This window comes from Lissotriton helveticus, chromosome 3_1 (genome assembly GCF_964261635.1).
Source record: "Lissotriton helveticus chromosome 3_1, aLisHel1.1, whole genome shotgun sequence".
NCBI classification, from domain to species: Eukaryota; Metazoa; Chordata; class Amphibia; order Caudata; family Salamandridae; genus Lissotriton; species Lissotriton helveticus.
In genome coordinates this window covers 173,896,283-173,912,980 of record NC_136061.1, presented here as the reverse complement: position 1 = coordinate 173,912,980, position 16,698 = coordinate 173,896,283, and the positions used below count along the sequence as shown (strand labels likewise).

Genomic DNA, 16,698 nt, shown 5'->3' with positions numbered 1-16,698 from the left:
GTGGCAGGGCAGCATAGGCTTGCTCCCAGAGATCTGTGTTTACTAGTGCAACACCCCACTCTGGAGGGATAGGTGGTATAGGCATCCACGAGTCTCCTCCACACTAATGTCTTTCATAAAACTCTTGGCAAAAAGGAATAGAGACATTAGATTAACTAATGTTTTCTTCCACCAGCCTTGCCCTAAGATCTGTCAAAACGTCTTTCCAGGTACTCTCATGCTTTGTGGGCCAGGGTGGCAAATATCTTGATGGCTGTCCTGAATGACATCTGATCAACCCTACAGCACCTTATCACGGATGGTTAGGCTACAGCAACGTCTTAAATTTGCTCAGGCTGGGACACCATGAACTGTCCAGACAGGGAAGTTGAGGCCATCATGGTATCTCAGGATCACACGTGGGGTTCCTCCACAGCTTCTCTTAAGACTTTCCATCAGTCCTTGATGGACATGCTTTTTGACTGCTGTAGGCTGCTCTGAGTGAACAATTCAAAAAGAGCAAGGCCACTGCTCACTTTCTAGGCCTAACTCTGCTGATTCATATTTTCTTTTAAAACCCCACAAATTATACCTATTTATCCTACCAAAAATATAGCATTTAAATAAACATGACTAAATCAATGCGAAATGTTACAAACCACTTCACTCATTGTTCACTGTATCTGAAAAAAACAGGTTAGTGTTAGATTCCTTACCTTAGAATATCCCCAGGCGTCAGACTGGATCCGGAAAGTTTTGCCTAGCAGTACCCTTGTGCGTCGGTAGGCGTCGTGTGCGGCTCCGCATCCGTCGTCGGCGTCGTGATCGCCGGGATGACGTCGTCTGAGTACTTACATGCCGCTCTCGCACTTTGACCTCAGTTCTTCTTTTTTCCGCGCCAGCAAGCGCAGATCCGGGAAGAGCAGTACTCTGGTCATTTTTTGACTACCTTTTTGATCACTTTTGGTCATCTTTTCGAGTTGACATCGACTCCTAGTGCTGATAGGGATGCCGCTCGCCCGACGCGGCCGGGGGTTCAGGCGACACCAGCTGCGCCGGAGCCGCAGACACCACCTTCAGCCCCACACCCGCCGGTCCCTGGGCTGCAGGCGACGCCGGAGGAGATGCGCGACTTCCTCATGGCCATGAGGACTCACTTCCCTCCGTTGGGGCCTGCCGGTGCGCCCGCAGCCCCAACACCAGGCCCTAGCGGGCCGGTGGGTCCGGCTCTGATCCCGACGCCACGGGGCCCCACAGGTTCCAGGCCTGGATCCGGGCCGTCGCCAGTCGACCTCACGACGCTTCCGCAGGTGCCGACCCCCATGGTGTCGCTCGGACGACGTCGTCCCCGGTTTCAGCCCCATTCCGGGTCCGACGCCGGTGCTGCGCCACTCGGTGCCGTCTCCGACGTCGATGGGTGAGCCTTTCGCCTATGACCCGGCTCCGTCATTTTTGCCTGATTATCAGGACACGGATGAAGTGGAGGACTGGGAGGGGTCTGAGGACCCTCTGGCACTGCAGTACCAGTTGCGTAAGGACTGGGAAGATGAGCTGAGGGAGGCCAGTGGTCTAGACACTTCGCCTGACACTGGATTCATCTCTCCTCCCTCCGTGGCTTCGGAGGATGGTGCTGCTTACAGCGTGTTGTTGAACAGGGCAGCCAAGGCCTTGGCTCTTGAGCTCCCTGTCGCGACCGTGAGGACTAACCTCCTCACTGAGGTGCTCAAACTGCAGGCAAGGTCCCCGGAGCCTCTACTGCCGTTTAACGAGGCCCTCGCCGACGTTCTGATGGGCACCTGCTCCAAGCCCTCTACAGGCCTTCCCGTGGATCGGAACGTGGCCTGACGCCACCGCCCGGCCCCGGGCGACCCCTGCTTTCTGTCCAACCACTCCACCCCTGAGAGTCTGGTTATCCAGGCCTCAACGTCCCAGACCGCATTCCCGACCGCTCCTCCAGATCGGGACTCCAAAAGGTATGATCAGTTTGGCAAGAAACTGTTCTCCCTGAGTTTGGGGCTGCGGTCTGTCAACACCGCGTGCCGTTTGGGCCATTACACCCACTCGCTGTGGCATACGGTTGCGGACGTGCTGCCACAGTGTCCAGAGGAGGCTAAGACACGGCTCGCCCAAGCCCTGGCGGAAGGGCGGGATGCAGCACGGTATTCGATCAGGTGTGGACTTGATACCACGGACTCACTGGGCAGGGCGATTTCCACAACAGTGGCGATTCGTCGCCACGCCTGGCTGAGGTCTGCCAATTTTTCAAGGGATGTCCAGTCCACGCTCATGGACATGCCCTTTGATGGCAGTCACCTTTTTGGCGACAAAGCAGTTAGTGCGCTAGAGCGTTTTAAGGACTCCAGGGCTACAGCCAAGTCCTTGGGCCTGTCGGTCAGCACCAGCAAACTTCTGCTTTTCGCCTCTTTCGTGGCCACGGAAGGGGCGCCCACACACGTCAAGCCAGCCACAGGCCGCAAAACCAACCTCAGCGCGGTTGCGGATGTGGTAACCACCGTGGCGGTGCCGGGGGACAACGGCCGGGTCAGTCCACACCCACTCCCGCAGCATCTGCCTCAAAGCCTTCCTAGTCCGAGCTTTCAGGCCCATACGACGCTAGTGGGGGGCAGGGTCCGCCATCATCTCCTCCACAGGTGTATCATCACGTCGGACAGGTGGGTGCTGCAAATCGTCCGACGGGGCTACTCCCTCCCCTTCGAGGTGTCCCCCTCCAGCCATGCCACCGCAGTGCCACCGCATGTTGGGGGATCACTTGCAACTTCTGCAGGAGGAAGTTATGTCCCTCTTGGCCAAGGGGGCCGTCAAGCGCGTTCCTGGGCCAGAAGTAGGACGTGGTTGCTACTCCCACTACTTTCTGGTACCCAAGAAGGGCAAAGGAGGCCTACGCCCTATCTTGGACCTTCGGAGCGTCAACGACCTCCTCCGAAAAGAGAAGTTCACGATGCTGACTTTAGCTCAGGTCCTAGCTGCCCTGGACCCTGGAGACTGGATTGTAGCGTTCGACTTGCAGGACGCATATTTCCATATCCCCGTCCTGCCGGCCACCCCGTCCTGTGGTTCATGGTAGGCCACGAGCACTTTCAGTTTACCGTGCTCCCCTTTGGCCTTACCAGCACCCCTTCTGGTGTTCACGAAAGGGACGCGGTGGTCGCAGATCAGGGGGTCTCAGTCTTCCCCTGTCTCGGTTGTTGAAGGCGGGCTCAGACCAGACGGTCGTCAGCCACCTCCAGACTACAGCCGACCTCCTGCACCAGCTGGGGTTTTCCATCAATGTGCCGAAGTCACACCTGTGCCCCTCTCAGAAGCTCCTCTTCATCGGAGCGGTTATGGACTCGGCGCAGTTTCGGGTTTATCCTCCCGAACAGGGGGTTTGGGATATTCAGGCTCTGATTCTAATCTTTCAGCCTTTATCCCGAGTCTCGGTCAGGTTGACGCTGTGGCTTCTGGGGCTGGTGGCCTCCTGCATCCTTCTGGTGCATCATGCCAGGTGGCGGAAGCGGACTCTGTAGTGGGACCTGAAGTTTCAGGGCAACGTGTCCGATCATGTCTTGATCTCGGAGGGCACTGCGAGACACTTGCAGTGGTGGCACAAGGACCGCGATTGGGTCAGCGGCAGATCCCTCTCCCTTCCCCAACCCGGAGCACGTAGTAGTGACAGATGCATCCCTCCGGGGCTGTAGGGGCCATATGGGAGAGAGGGAGATCAGAGGCCTCTGGTCTCCGGCGGAGTCCCGGCTCCATATCAACCTTCTGGAGGTGCGGGCGATTGTCTTGCACTGAAAGCAATTCTTCCCTCTGTCCGGGGAAGTGTAGTGCAGGTGTTCACCGACAACACCACCGCCATGTGGTACTGCAACAAACAGGGTGGGGTGGGGTAGTGGACGCTTTGTCAGGAGGCTCTGCGCCTCTGGCAATGGCTGGAACACCAGGGCGTCACCCTGGTTGTTCAACACCTGGCAGGTTCCCTGAACGCCAGGGCGGACGAACTTAGCCGCCGGTGCATGCTGGATCACAAATGTCGTCTGAACTCGGACGTGGCGCAAGGCATCTTTCAGCAGTGGGGAGAGTCTTGGTTAGATCTATTTGACTCCGAAGAGAACACGCAATATCATCAGTTCTGCGTGTTGGAATTTCCAAGGCGGCACTCGCTCGGAGGCGCTTTTCGTCGCGAGTGGAGCTGCGGTCTGTTGTACGCCTTTCTGCCTATACCACTTCTGCCCAGAGTGCTGAAGAAGCACAGGCGCAACCGGGCCCAAGTCATCATTGTACTCCGGACTGGGCACGAAGATACTGGTATCCGGAGCTACTCAGCATGTCAGTAGATCCCCCGATTCGTTTTCTCTTCGGGAGGACCATCTGTCGCAGCAGCAGGGGACGATCCTCTACCCGAACCTGTCCAGTCTCCACCTACATGCGTGGAGATTGAGCGGCAACAGTTGAGGCCATTTGACTTGCCTCCTGAAGTCTGTGACGTGATTTTGGCAGCCAGGCGTCCCTCCACAAAATCGGTATACGCCTGCAGGTGAAACAAATTTGTGGTATGGTGCACAGCAAAGGCTGTGGAGCCACTTTCTGCCCCCTTTCAGAGGTTCTTCTCTTTCTTCTTTCTCTTGCCCAGCAGGGCTCTGCTGTGGGCACTATGAAGGGCTACCTCTTTGCCATTTCAGCCTTCTTGAGGCTACCTGATCAGCCTTCAGTTTTCAAGTCCCCTGTTGTAAATAGATTCTTGAAAGGCATCACACACATGTTTCCTCCTGTTCCATTCGTGATGCCTCAGTGGGACTTGAATCTTGTTCTGACTTACCTGATGTGCGCTCCCTTCGAGCCACTTCATAACTGTCCTCTTCGTCTTCTGACTCTTAAAGCTGTATTACTGGTTGCCTTCACCTCTGCCAGGGGAGTGAGTGAGCTCCAGGCTCTATCTTCTAAACCTCCTTTCCTCTCTGTCCATCAGGACAAGGTTGTTCTGAGTACCCGTCCTTCTTTCCTGCCCAAGGTGGTTACAGCCTTTTATATCGGGCAGTCCATCACCTTGCCCACCTTCTTTCCGCATTCCTCGAAAGAGAAAGAGAGGCTCCCCCGTCTGGGCCCAAAACTTGCGCTCTCGTTCTATCTAGACCGCACACGCCAGTTCCGGGTGGACGACCAGCTCTTTGTTGGTTACGTGGGCTTCCCAGTCCATTTGATTTAGGGGCTTTGGAAACAAGCGGACAGCATCCAGATCCCCATGTGCAACGTTCTTTCCAAACCCCAGCTCCTCCTCCTGCAGCTACTACAAAACTGCTTTAATTCACCCGTGTTAGCTCACAATCGCCCAGTGGCAGGACTTATCACCTTCTACCTCACCGGATAGAGAAGCATCACATCCAATCAATGGGTGCTCCAGATCGTCGAAGATAGGTACTCCCCACACTTCTTATCATATCTCCTGGACATGCCACCCGGACCACCTCCCAGAAGGTCTCTTGCCCATACTAAGCGACAAAGTTCAGGTTCTCTTGCCAAGGGAGCAGTAGAGGGTGCTGTTGCAGGAGAGGACGTTATTTCCTGGTGCCCAACCTGTACAGAGGCCTTCATCCCATTCTAGTCCTGCACCCTCTGAACTTTTTCCTCCAAAGGACAGGCTCAATATGCTTATCCTGGGCAAAGGAGACTGGATTGTGGAATTGGATGTTGAGGACACCTATTTTGACATTTCCATTCTGCAATCCTACAGGCGTTACCTGTGGTGTCAGGCAGGCCAGGAGCATTTTTAATTCTCTGTGCTCTCCTTTGGCCTTATCAGTGCACCTCAGATGTTCATAAAGGTGATGGTGGTGGGCGCAGCACATCTGCAGAAACTGAGAACACCTCTATGACTGGCTACTGAAGGTAGACTCTCCTCAAACAGTCATATGCAACCTCCACATGACGGCTGACCTGTTTTACATCATTTGGCTTTTCCATCAACGTGACAAAATCACACCTGACTCCTCCACAACAGCTCCTTTTCATTAGAGCATTTCTGGATACAGTGCATTTCAACTCAACTTCCACCTCAACTGCAGGACATTCGAGGTATGATCCTGATTTTTCAAATCTTGCCCCGGGTCTCAGTGAGAGATGGTCCTCGGCCTCATGGTCTCCTGTATCCTACTCGTGGACCACGGCAAGTGGCACATGCGTGCATAGTGTAAAGTCTCAGTGGATCCAGAACCATGGGGACCTATCGGAGTCCATCCAGGTGTCGGAGGAGACTGTGAAAGACCTGTATTGGTGGTTGCCCGACCGCAGCTGGACCAGTGGCAGACACCTCTCCCTACCCCTCCCAGAGCTAGCGATCATGAGTGATGCCTCTTTGCATGGTTGGAGAGGTAGTGATCAGAGGACTCTGGCTTTCGGCTGAAACTCGCCTCCACATCAACCTGCTGCAGTTGCGAGGGATTCGCTTGCCACTGAAGGCATTCTTCCTGACCATCAAGGGTAAATGGGTGCAGGTTCTCATGGGCAACACTACTGCCTCTTAGTATTGCAACTAACAGGGCAGAGTGGAGTTGTGAGTCCTGTGCCAGGAGGCCGTACGTCTCTGGAAGAGGCTGTACGCTCAGGACATTTTCCTGATTACCCAGCACATGGCAGGATCTTTAAAAACCAGGCTGACTAATTCGGGCACTGGTTCCTTGTAGGTCACAAATGGCAGGTACATGGTACAGGGTTTCTTCCAACTCTGGGGAGAACCCTGGCTCCTTCCATTGGCTACCAGAGAATGTGCGGTGTCCATAGATTTGCACGTTGGAGTTCCCAAAGCTTTACTCCCTTGGAGACTCCTTTCATTTAATCTCGGGGCTCTGGATTCCTCCTACCTGTCCTGTCCAGACTGCTGAAAAAGATCAAAAAAGACCAGGCCCAAATTATCCTAGAGGCCCCAAACTGACAAGGAGTGTTTGGCACCTGGAACTTCTAGCCATGAACATTTGTCTGTTGATCAGGCTGCTCCTTCTGGAGGACATCTTGTTACAACAGCAGGGCCGGGTCCTGCACCGGAGCCTGCAAAACCTACACGCGAGGAAATTGAGCGATGACATTTTATGGCCTTCAACCCTCCTCCCTAAGTGGTAGGAGTTATCTTAGCAGCGAGGCATCCATCAATTAAAACTGTTTACATAGAACATTGGGAAAGGTTTGTCTGGTCTTCCTCCCGTAACATCCAACCCTGGAAAGCACGTTTGTCTGACGATCTCTTATTTTGTCTATTTCTAGCCCAACAAAGCCCTGCTGTTGCAACTTATTAGTGTTGTCATTAGGCCTTTTTACATTTACCAGATCAGTCATCCCTTTTAAATTGCCTGTTGTCATGAGTTTCTTAACCCCTTCCATGCTGATGACGAGCGCAGCTCGTCATCAGCGTTACCTGCCATGTGCTGATGACGAGCTGAGCTCGTCATGAATCGCGGTCATTTTAAAAATGCCGTATACAGCGGGAAAAACGGCCGCACACATGCGGTTAAAGGGACTAATCCACGTGTTCCCACCAACTCCTCATGTGTGCCACAGAGGCAGCTTAAACTGGTCTTTACCTATCTGATGTGCACTCCCTTTGATTTGATTCACAGCTGTTCTCTGTCTGCTCACCATCAGTACAATGTTCCCCAAGCCATAACATCTGCCAGAGAAGTGAGCAACTTTAATCCTTGCCTGTACAACAACTGTATACTTTCTACCCAGTTAGGACCAAATGGCATTTCTGCTGAAGGTAATCACACCATTTCACATAGGGAAATCCATCACTTTGCCAATATTCTGCGCCCTACCTCCTGTCTCCAAGGACGAAGAATGGCTCCACTGTCTGAGCACAGAGTACTATGAAAAAATATATATATATCTTTCTATATAGATAGATAGATAGATAATCTCTTATCACAAAGCCCTATTTTCTGGACAATGGCACTTAAGACTACAGTTCAGTTTGTAAGATTACGGTTCAGCTTGTATGTACCTGGTTGTGCTCATGTTTGACAAAATGTGAACGAATGGATAGTCATTGGCGCAGCTGACATGGGGGACATTCAGATGACCTGATTTCACACACAGGGCACATAATTGACTGCACTTTAATCAAGACTTGCAACAACAATGCCAAGTGATATCTTTCACACCAGCAGAAGGGCCCAGGACAAGTACGATTAAGAGAAGCAAAAAAAAAAAAACCTTTAGGACACAGAGCCTCGCGAGGCTGACACTTAATTACTCAAGGTGTGGTGGACAATCTTGAGCTGAAACCATTGGACAAGAGTAGAATCAGCTGAACAACCTGATACAAAAGAGACACCACCTTGAGGCTACCAAGTCTTGATAAATATACTGGCAAACAATCATATGCACACTGTAGTCCCTGGCAAAGACATCTTATACCTAGATCACACAATTCCGTGTCCCATAAGCCATAACCTGACATCACTGTGAGGGAGAAGGACCACCTTTAAACCCAAACTCCAACCTAGCAAATTAATACTCTCCCTCACATGGCCATTCCAACACACCACCCCCAAAGGAAAAACTCAATAGCTGTCAATAAGTCAAAAAATTTGCTAAGAGGCCATGTATTATAGAAAACGCTGTGCTAGATAAAACCTAATAACTGATGGATAAGCCTCTCAAACGTTCCTGTGTTTTCCTTTTTGTGAATTTCAAATACTATTATAGAGCCTGTTGTGTATAATAGTTTTGTGAATAGTGATACTACGTACGTAATGGACCCTAAAGTTGTAGTGCAATGTTTGCAAACAAGTACGGAGTAGTAGTTTGTTAAAATATTTTAAAAGAGGCTCAGAATGGTGAAGCAGTCATCACGAGAACTTCGGGTGGGGGGTGGGGGAGCCAGCAAGTGGGAGTGAACGAGCATGGGTGTCCAGCTGGCATGTGGCAGAACCGTGAATCTTATATCCTGCGGGATATAATAGCTCGACAAAAGTGGTCCTCAAATTTAGAGCAGAGAGTTGTCGATAACTCCCGAAATTGCGTTCTGAAAGTAAGAAAAAATTGGTTTTGATAATACATTGTGAGCTTGTAGTCTCACTATTGCCGCTATGGATAAGGTGCATACCAGACCTTGTCAGTCACCAAGGGATTTCAACTCTCGGGAGTGATAGGGATGCAAGCGCTAGCGGCAAATGGTGACCTGCAGAGCGCGTGAAAAAGAAATGCGTTACTTACCTGTAACAGCAGTTATCCAGTATTGGTATCTTTCATAGATTCACATGCCTGAATCATTCCCCGTCGTCGGGGTGGGAGTCCCCGGTAAAATAAATATAGTAATGTCACATGGACATATACTTAGTACTAGGCCAGAGGCCTCACATTAGTAGCCTATCTAGGTCCTTATGTAAAAAGGACCAAACTTTGGCCAGTAGCCAATCAGCCCTTATCACCCTCCTCACCTTCCTGGAAGGAGCCCTTGTCCCTCAGATTTTCGTAAGCACCGTGCCAAGTAGTACCTACTGAGAAGACTTAGGTGAGCCCTTCCAGGGGAGGCGGGTGGGTTGCATGTGAATCTATGAAAGATACCAATACTGGATAACTGCTGTTACAGGTAAGTAACGCATTTCTTATCCAGTATTATGGGTATCTTTCATAGATTCACATGCCTGAATCAGAATAGCAAGCAATAATGAGCACATTTTGCAAATACATCTTGAAATGCATAATAAACTTATCAAAAGTTGTTACACAGTTTACATAGTACTCACAACCTGATAAGAAATGTGCGAGAAATTACCTGGAAGGTGGGATGATAGGAAGAAGGCTCACCTCTAATGAAATAGATGACGTAGGACCGCCTGTCCTACTGCTGCATCCTTCATAAGTGCAGAATCCAAGCAGTAGTGCTTGGTGAACGTATGTGGCGTCTTCCATGTCGCTGCTCTGCAGATGTCGACAATGGGTACCCCAGCAAAGAGCGCCATGGAGGTGGCTACCGCTCTAGTGGAGTGTGCTCGAACCTTGGAAGGCAGAGGATGGCCCGCCTGTTGGTGACAGAATGCAATGGCCGATGAAATCCATCTGGAAATGCTCTGTTTTGTCAATGCTAGGCCTTTCCTGGGCCTGCTAAATGCAACAAACAATTGGTTAGACTTCCGAAATTGCTCAGTCCTGTGTATGTAGAATTTGAGACATTGCTTGAGGTCCAATGAGTGTAGAGATCTTTCTGCCGCAGATGATGGATTCGGGAAGAAAGATCTCAGGACAATAGGTTCATTGAGATGGAAAGAGGACGGAACCTTTGGTATAAATTTTGGATTAGTCCGTAGAATGACCCTGTCATTTTTAAACTGGATAAAGGGGTCTTGCACAGAAAAAGCCTGCAGCTCACTCACTCTCCTTGCTGTCGTGAGCGCCAGCAATAGAGCCGTTTTCCATGACAAATATTTAAGATCTGTTTTGTGAATTGGCTCGAACGGGTGTTTCATAAGCTGAGCTAGTACCACATTTAGTTGCCATGTAGGTGGTGACGCTCGCACTGGAGGGAAAGTTATGAATAATCCCTTTAGAAACTGCTTGACCAGTCTGTTGGTCCATAGTGAAGCACCACAAGAAGAACGTCGAAACCTGGAAATGGCCGCCAGATGGACTTTTATTGAAGCGTGTGCCAGCCCTGAATTGGCTAAGTGGAGCAAATAGGGCAGAATTTGTGCTGGAGTAGAAGTGAACGGATGCAATTTCTGAACTCTACACCACAAACAGAACCTCTTCCACTTAAGGGAATATGTCTTATTAGTACTTTCAGCCCGGGCCCGGGCTAGAACGACTTTGCATTCTTGTGGAAGATCTAATTTCTGGAACTCTCTGAACTCAGGAGCCAAGCCGATAAATTGAGAGATGTTGGATCCGGATGTTGGACTTGTCCCTGGTTCATTGTAAGGAGATGTGGGCATGTCCTGAATAGAATTGGAGGTTCCAGCGATAGAAGGTGTAGTTCTGTATACCAGTGCTGGCGCGGCCACGCTGGGGCTATCAGGATCATGGTACAACTCTCTGCTTTCAATTTCCGGAGAACCCTTGGGATCAGGGGAAACGGTGGAAAGGCGTAAGCAAAGACTTTGCACCATGTCATCGAAAAGGCATTCCCTAGGGACCTTTTCTGGGGAAGCCAGCTTGCGTAACGTTGGCATTTCGCATTCGCTTCCGTCGCAAAGAGATCCAGGTGAGGCTTGCCCCAACGGGAGAACACGGAGTCGAGCGTCTTCTGGTCGAGCTCCCACTCGTGGCAAATTGAGCGCTGTCTGCTTAGCGAGTCTGCCAGGGTGTTGTCTACTCCTGGGACATACTCTGCCCGCAGAGAAATGTTGTGCTGGAGCAGCCACCTCCAAATTTGCTGAGATTCGCGAGACAACGTCTTGGATCGAGTACCTCCCTGTTTGTTTAGGTAGTGCATTGTGGTGGTGTTGTCCGTCCTCACAAGCACTGGGAAGCTCCTGATTCGGGGTAGGAATGCCCGAAGAGCTAAGCGTACTGCTCGTAACTCTAGCAAATTGATGTGGAGTCGTTTTTCTGCCACTGACCGTGTACTTGCAATTCCTGAAGGAACGCTCCCCATCCTTCCAGTGATGCGTCCGTGGTTATGACATAAGGGGAGACTGGGAGTAGAAAAGGAAGGCCTTTGTTCAAGTTGTCGCCCAGAAGCCACCATCTCGGAGCCTTTTTCATGACCTGAGTGATCTTGATCCAGTCGTCGAAGGATCCTGTACTTTGGATCAACTGATTTGTTAAAGCTTCCTGTAGAGGTCGCATATGGAGGCGACAATGCGGAATGAGAAATATGTTGGAAGACATCATTCCTAGCAATGACTTGAAAAGTCGAACCTTGACTCTCTTTTTGGTCTGAATTTGGACGGCCAGGTTTTGCAGCTTGACCTGACGTTCCCTGGAAGGGAAGGCTTTCTCCTGTTGTGTATCCAATGTCGCTCCTAGGAAATTGAGACGTTGTGATGGACGTAGATTTGACTTTTCCTGGTTGAGCGTTAGGCCTAAGTTCTCGAAGAGACGAAGGCAGGCGGTAGAGGACTTGGCCACGCCTGTCCGAGTAGGAGCCTTGACAAGCCAGTCGTCCAGATAGGGAAAGACTTGATGGTGATGCTGGCGAAGGTATGCTGCTACCGGAGACAGACACTTTGTAAAGATGCGTGGAGCTGACTTTAGGCCAAATGGTAAGACTCTGAACTAGTAGTGTCTGCCTGCCACTGCAAACCTCAGGAATTGTCGATGACTCTTGTGAATGAGGATATGAAAATAGGCATCCTGGAGGTCCAAGGATACCATATAGTCTTTCGAATTGAGTAGGTGTAATACCTCCTGAAGGGTAACCATACGAAAAGACTGCTTCTTGAGGTACTTGTTTAGGTTTCTCAAATCCAGTATCGGTCTCCACTGCTTCTTCTCCTTTTTTCTGATCAGGAAAAATCGGGAGTAAAATCCTCTCCCCTTTTGTTCTCGAGGAACTCTTTCCACTGCTTTTTTCTGAAGCATTAGCGAGAGTTCTTGTTGAAGTATGTTTAGATTTTTGTGTTGCGCCGGACATGGTGGATGTGGAGGAGGATGCTCCACAAACTCCAGAGTGTGTCCGAAGCGGACTAACTGCAACACCCAACGATCTGTAGTAATTTGCTTCCAATTGTGAAGGAAGTTGGTAATTTTTCCTCCAACTACGAACTGTGGAGAAGAGGTGGAGGCCAGCTGGGGAAAGCAGTCATTGACGTCTGTTATTGTCTTTCTTTCCTCCTCTTCCTCGAAAGGACGACTTTTTATATGAGGATTGTCCTTGTTGTTGTTGCCTCTGCTGATATTGAGGTTTGTACTGCTGTGAAGAGTTATAAGAGGACTTGTAACCTTGATAGTTGCCACGAGACTGTTGTCCTCGACCTCTGGAGCCTCGAAAGGAATTCTGCTTGAATTGTAGAGTGCCTAGGGCTTTCGCCGTTTCGGTATCCTTCTTAATGCCCTGCAGCATGTCATCAATATGTTCCCCGAAAAGGCGCTCCCCATCAAAAGGCATGTCGAGGACTTTGGCTTGCACTTCAGGCCGGAATGCTGTGGCTTTAAGCCAGCCCTGGCGCCTTAAAACTGCTGCTCCCGCCAATTGACGGAACCCTGTGGAAGCAATATCCAGGGCCACTTCTATCATCTCTGAAGCAGAGCGTTCACCCTCCAGCAAAATCTTTTTAACCTCTTCTTTCTGGTCTTCTGGAATCGCCCCCAGATATGGGGCTATATCCGCCCATATCTGTCGGTTATAGCGACCTAGTAATGCCAGAGAATTTGCAGCCCTGATTGATAGGGCGGACATGGAGGAAAATCTCTTGCCAATGGCATCCAGCTTTCTTCCTTCTTTATCAGGAGGCGCTGTCATTGTCGCTGACGGATTGCTGGACTTACGCTGAGCGGCCTGAGATATAACTGAATCAGGTTTAGTTTGACCAGTTAAACATGCGGGTGCAGTGTCTGGGGCTTTGTATTTCTTTTCAAGTCTAGCCGGCACTGGAATGAGAGAGAAAGGAGTTTTCATTATTTTCTGTCCTTGCTCCCATATATAATCGATTACTGGAATGGAGCGAGCTGATCTCTTGAAGGGTTCTTTGAAATCATGAAGAAAACACTCCTTCGTTTCCGATGCTATTTGGATGTTGAACCTTGCAGCCGCTCTTCCTACGATATTATGGAATCCCCCTAAGTCCTCAGGGGTGGAATCGTCCTGTACTTGGTCTGAGGATATTGGATCTGGATTAGCATTCTCATCAGAATCCATATCATCGTCATCATGTATTTCGCCTTCTTCATCCTGGGCCTCATCAATTCCCACTTCTTCCTCATATTCTTCCTCATCCGTGGAATTTTGAGGAGGAAAAGTCTCTTGTTCCTGATTCACATCCCGTGGGGGAGGCCGCTGTCGATGTTTAGGAGTTGGTGTTTCCTGTGGTACCTGTACTCCAGAGGCAGGAGCAGATGATGGAAATCTTTGTTTATAGTCTGAAATTAGAAATTGTAGGTCAGAAACAATTGAAGCTGGAAGGCACACCATAGGCTGAACAGTGGTATGCTCTTGAACTGATTCTTGAATTGTAATTTCCTCAAAATCTTCGTAGTCTGAGCTCTCATGAACTTTGATGTTGAGATGAGAGGGACTGGATGCTATGGGAAACATGGACTGATCTTCTGGATCCTCAGTGTCTAAAAAGTGCGTTGGCAACAACTGTTGGACCTTGCTGGGTGAGGTCATCTCTGGTGTGACCAAACATGACGACATTTTAAAATGTGTATATGTATACTTCAATGAGGGAGAACCCTTGGAGTGTAAATCCTTTGACGCGGTGTCCGTTGATGGTGTAGCGTCTACCATTTCTGATGTTTCAGTCGTTTTCATTGTCATTGATGTCTTCGTCGACGACGACGACCACGACCTCGTCGACGGCAGCGTCGACACTGCAGCAGTCGACGACGACGATGCGACGGCGCCGTCGACGGTCTCGTCGTCGACGGTCTCGTCGTCGACGGTCTCGTCGTCGACGGTCTCGTCGTCGACAGGCCCGTCGACGGTGGCGTCGACGACGGTGTCCTCGCCGACGAGGAAGTCGTCGACAGCTGTATCTTCGTCGACGGCTGTATCTTCGTCGACGATGGGATCTTCGTCGACGATGGGATCTTCGTCGACGAGGAAGTCCTCGTCGACGGTGGGATTTTCGGCGACGCTGGAGGCTTTGCCTTCGCCGACGATGAAGCAGACGTCGATGGGAGCGCTGTCAAAGGCGACGACGACGATTTTGTGACAGGAATTACAGAAGGTATTGACCTACCCATCGTCGTCGAAGTTGAAGTAGTCGATGCCATGGAGAAAGTAGACGCCGTGGATGTCGAAATGGAGACTGTCGACATAGTCACCGGCAGGCCAGACGAAGCTGTAGCTGGCTTCTTGAAGTCTGTCACCTGAAGAGAAGGTTTTTCCTTAGGGTGACTCTCCATTGATTTTGGCTTCTTGTGAAGAGGCGCAACAGACTGCTCTGGAGATGTCTGTCTAGGCCTTTTAGGAGAGGAGTGGAAACTCCTAAAGGAACACTCACTCTCACCTGAGGAGACTAGACGCTCTTTGTCCTTCATCCTCTGGAGCCACAGAAGCAGGCGCCCTTCCCTGTCCTTCAAAGTCTTGACCGGGAAAGTGCGACAAATCTTACATTCCTTGGCAGAATGCTGAGGATAGAGACAATACAAGCAATCCTCATGCTTGTCATCAATATATAACCTCAGTTTACTACAAGAGGCACAGGGTCTAAAAAGCCCTTTCCTAGGAGTAGTAGACATAGTGAATACCAAAACTCCCTTCTGAATTGAAGAAAAAATAGGAAATCCAAAGACATATGAAACAACCTGAGCAGAGCTCAGTGGAGACTCCCTTCAGCACGACGTGCGGTAGAAAATCTGAGGGACAAGGGCTCCTTCCAGGAAGGTGAGGAGGGTGATACGGGCTGATTGGCTACTGGCCAAAGTTTGGTCCTTTTTACATAAGGACATAGATAGGCTACTAATGTGAGGCCTCTGGCCTAGTACTAAGTATATGTCCATGTGACATTACTATATTTATTTTACCGGGGACTCCCACCCCGACGACGGGGAATGATTCAGGCATGTGAATCTATGAAAGATACCCATAATACTGGATAACAATCACTTCAGAGCAGCGCATTGCTTTGAAGTCTCATGGCGGGGAGTGGAGGAGCAGCTTGGGAGGCAAACAAGCATATGGGGATGGGGTGTGAGGCCAAGCGCGCGCCTGGCGAAGCGTCACGCTTCAGTAGCCAACATGCATTGGGAGGAATCCGCTTGTTCGAGAATGTTGTTTCCCCTGCAATAGTTCAGAGCTATAAATAGCTCGACCTAACAATAGCTGTCGATAAGTGAGCAAATTTGCTAAGAGGCCATGTATTATAGAAAACGCTGAGCTAGATAAAACATAATAACTGATGGATAAGCCTCTCAAAAGTTCCTGTGTTTTCCTTTTTGTGAATGTCAAATACTATTATAGAGCCTGTTGTGTATAATTTTTAATTATGTTTTATAAAAGCTCACTTAATAATTTCTCTGCAGGGTTTTCAAGTTCTGGTAGAGACAGATTGGCTGGACTATGGGCATAAATTTGGAGACCGCTGTGGCCACCAAGACAACGTTGAGGATCATAATGAGCAATGCCCAGTCTTTCTGCAGTGGCTGGATTGTGTGCATCAACTTCTTCTGCAGTTTCCTTGCCTGTTTGAATTTAACCAGGCCTTTTTGGTAAGAGTGTAGTCTACTTCTGGCTGTTTTTGTTCTAAACGAAGACTGATCTAACTGCACAGTGTTCAGGAGACTGTTGGAGCGGGGTGGCCTTTTGCAGAGTGATCTGCAAAATTTGGTACCTTTGGGGTCACGAGTAAAAAAAGTGAAACAGGTGTTTGCTTTTATGGTTTCAGGTGAAATTGGTTCAGCACACTTACTCCTGTTTATATGGGACGTTCCTCGCAAACAACTCTTGTGAACGTGAAATACGTAACATCTATAAACGGACCTGCTCAGTCTGGTCTCTACTACGAACCGGCAACAAAAAGTTTCATAACCTACTTTACCTGCCTGGAAATGAGATGGTAAGTGACTTGTATTATACATATTGTATAGATTATTATTATTATTAATTCATTCTTATTG

The 16,698-nt window shown here is 49.8% G+C and overlaps 1 protein-coding gene across 8 annotated transcripts in view; it reads left to right on the top strand.

Annotated features, from left to right (window-relative positions):
• Positions 1-16,698, top strand: part of MTMR4 (myotubularin related protein 4) — an 856,656-nt gene that overhangs the window by 619,228 nt on the left and 220,730 nt on the right. For all 8 annotated transcript variants that reach the window (XM_078679492.1, XM_078679491.1, XM_078679497.1 and 5 more), the window contains 2 exons: positions 16,105-16,290; positions 16,467-16,637. In XM_078679492.1, the coding sequence (XP_078535618.1) occupies positions 16,105-16,290; positions 16,467-16,637 (357 nt within the window). The remainder of the gene's footprint in view (positions 1-16,104; positions 16,291-16,466; positions 16,638-16,698) is intronic.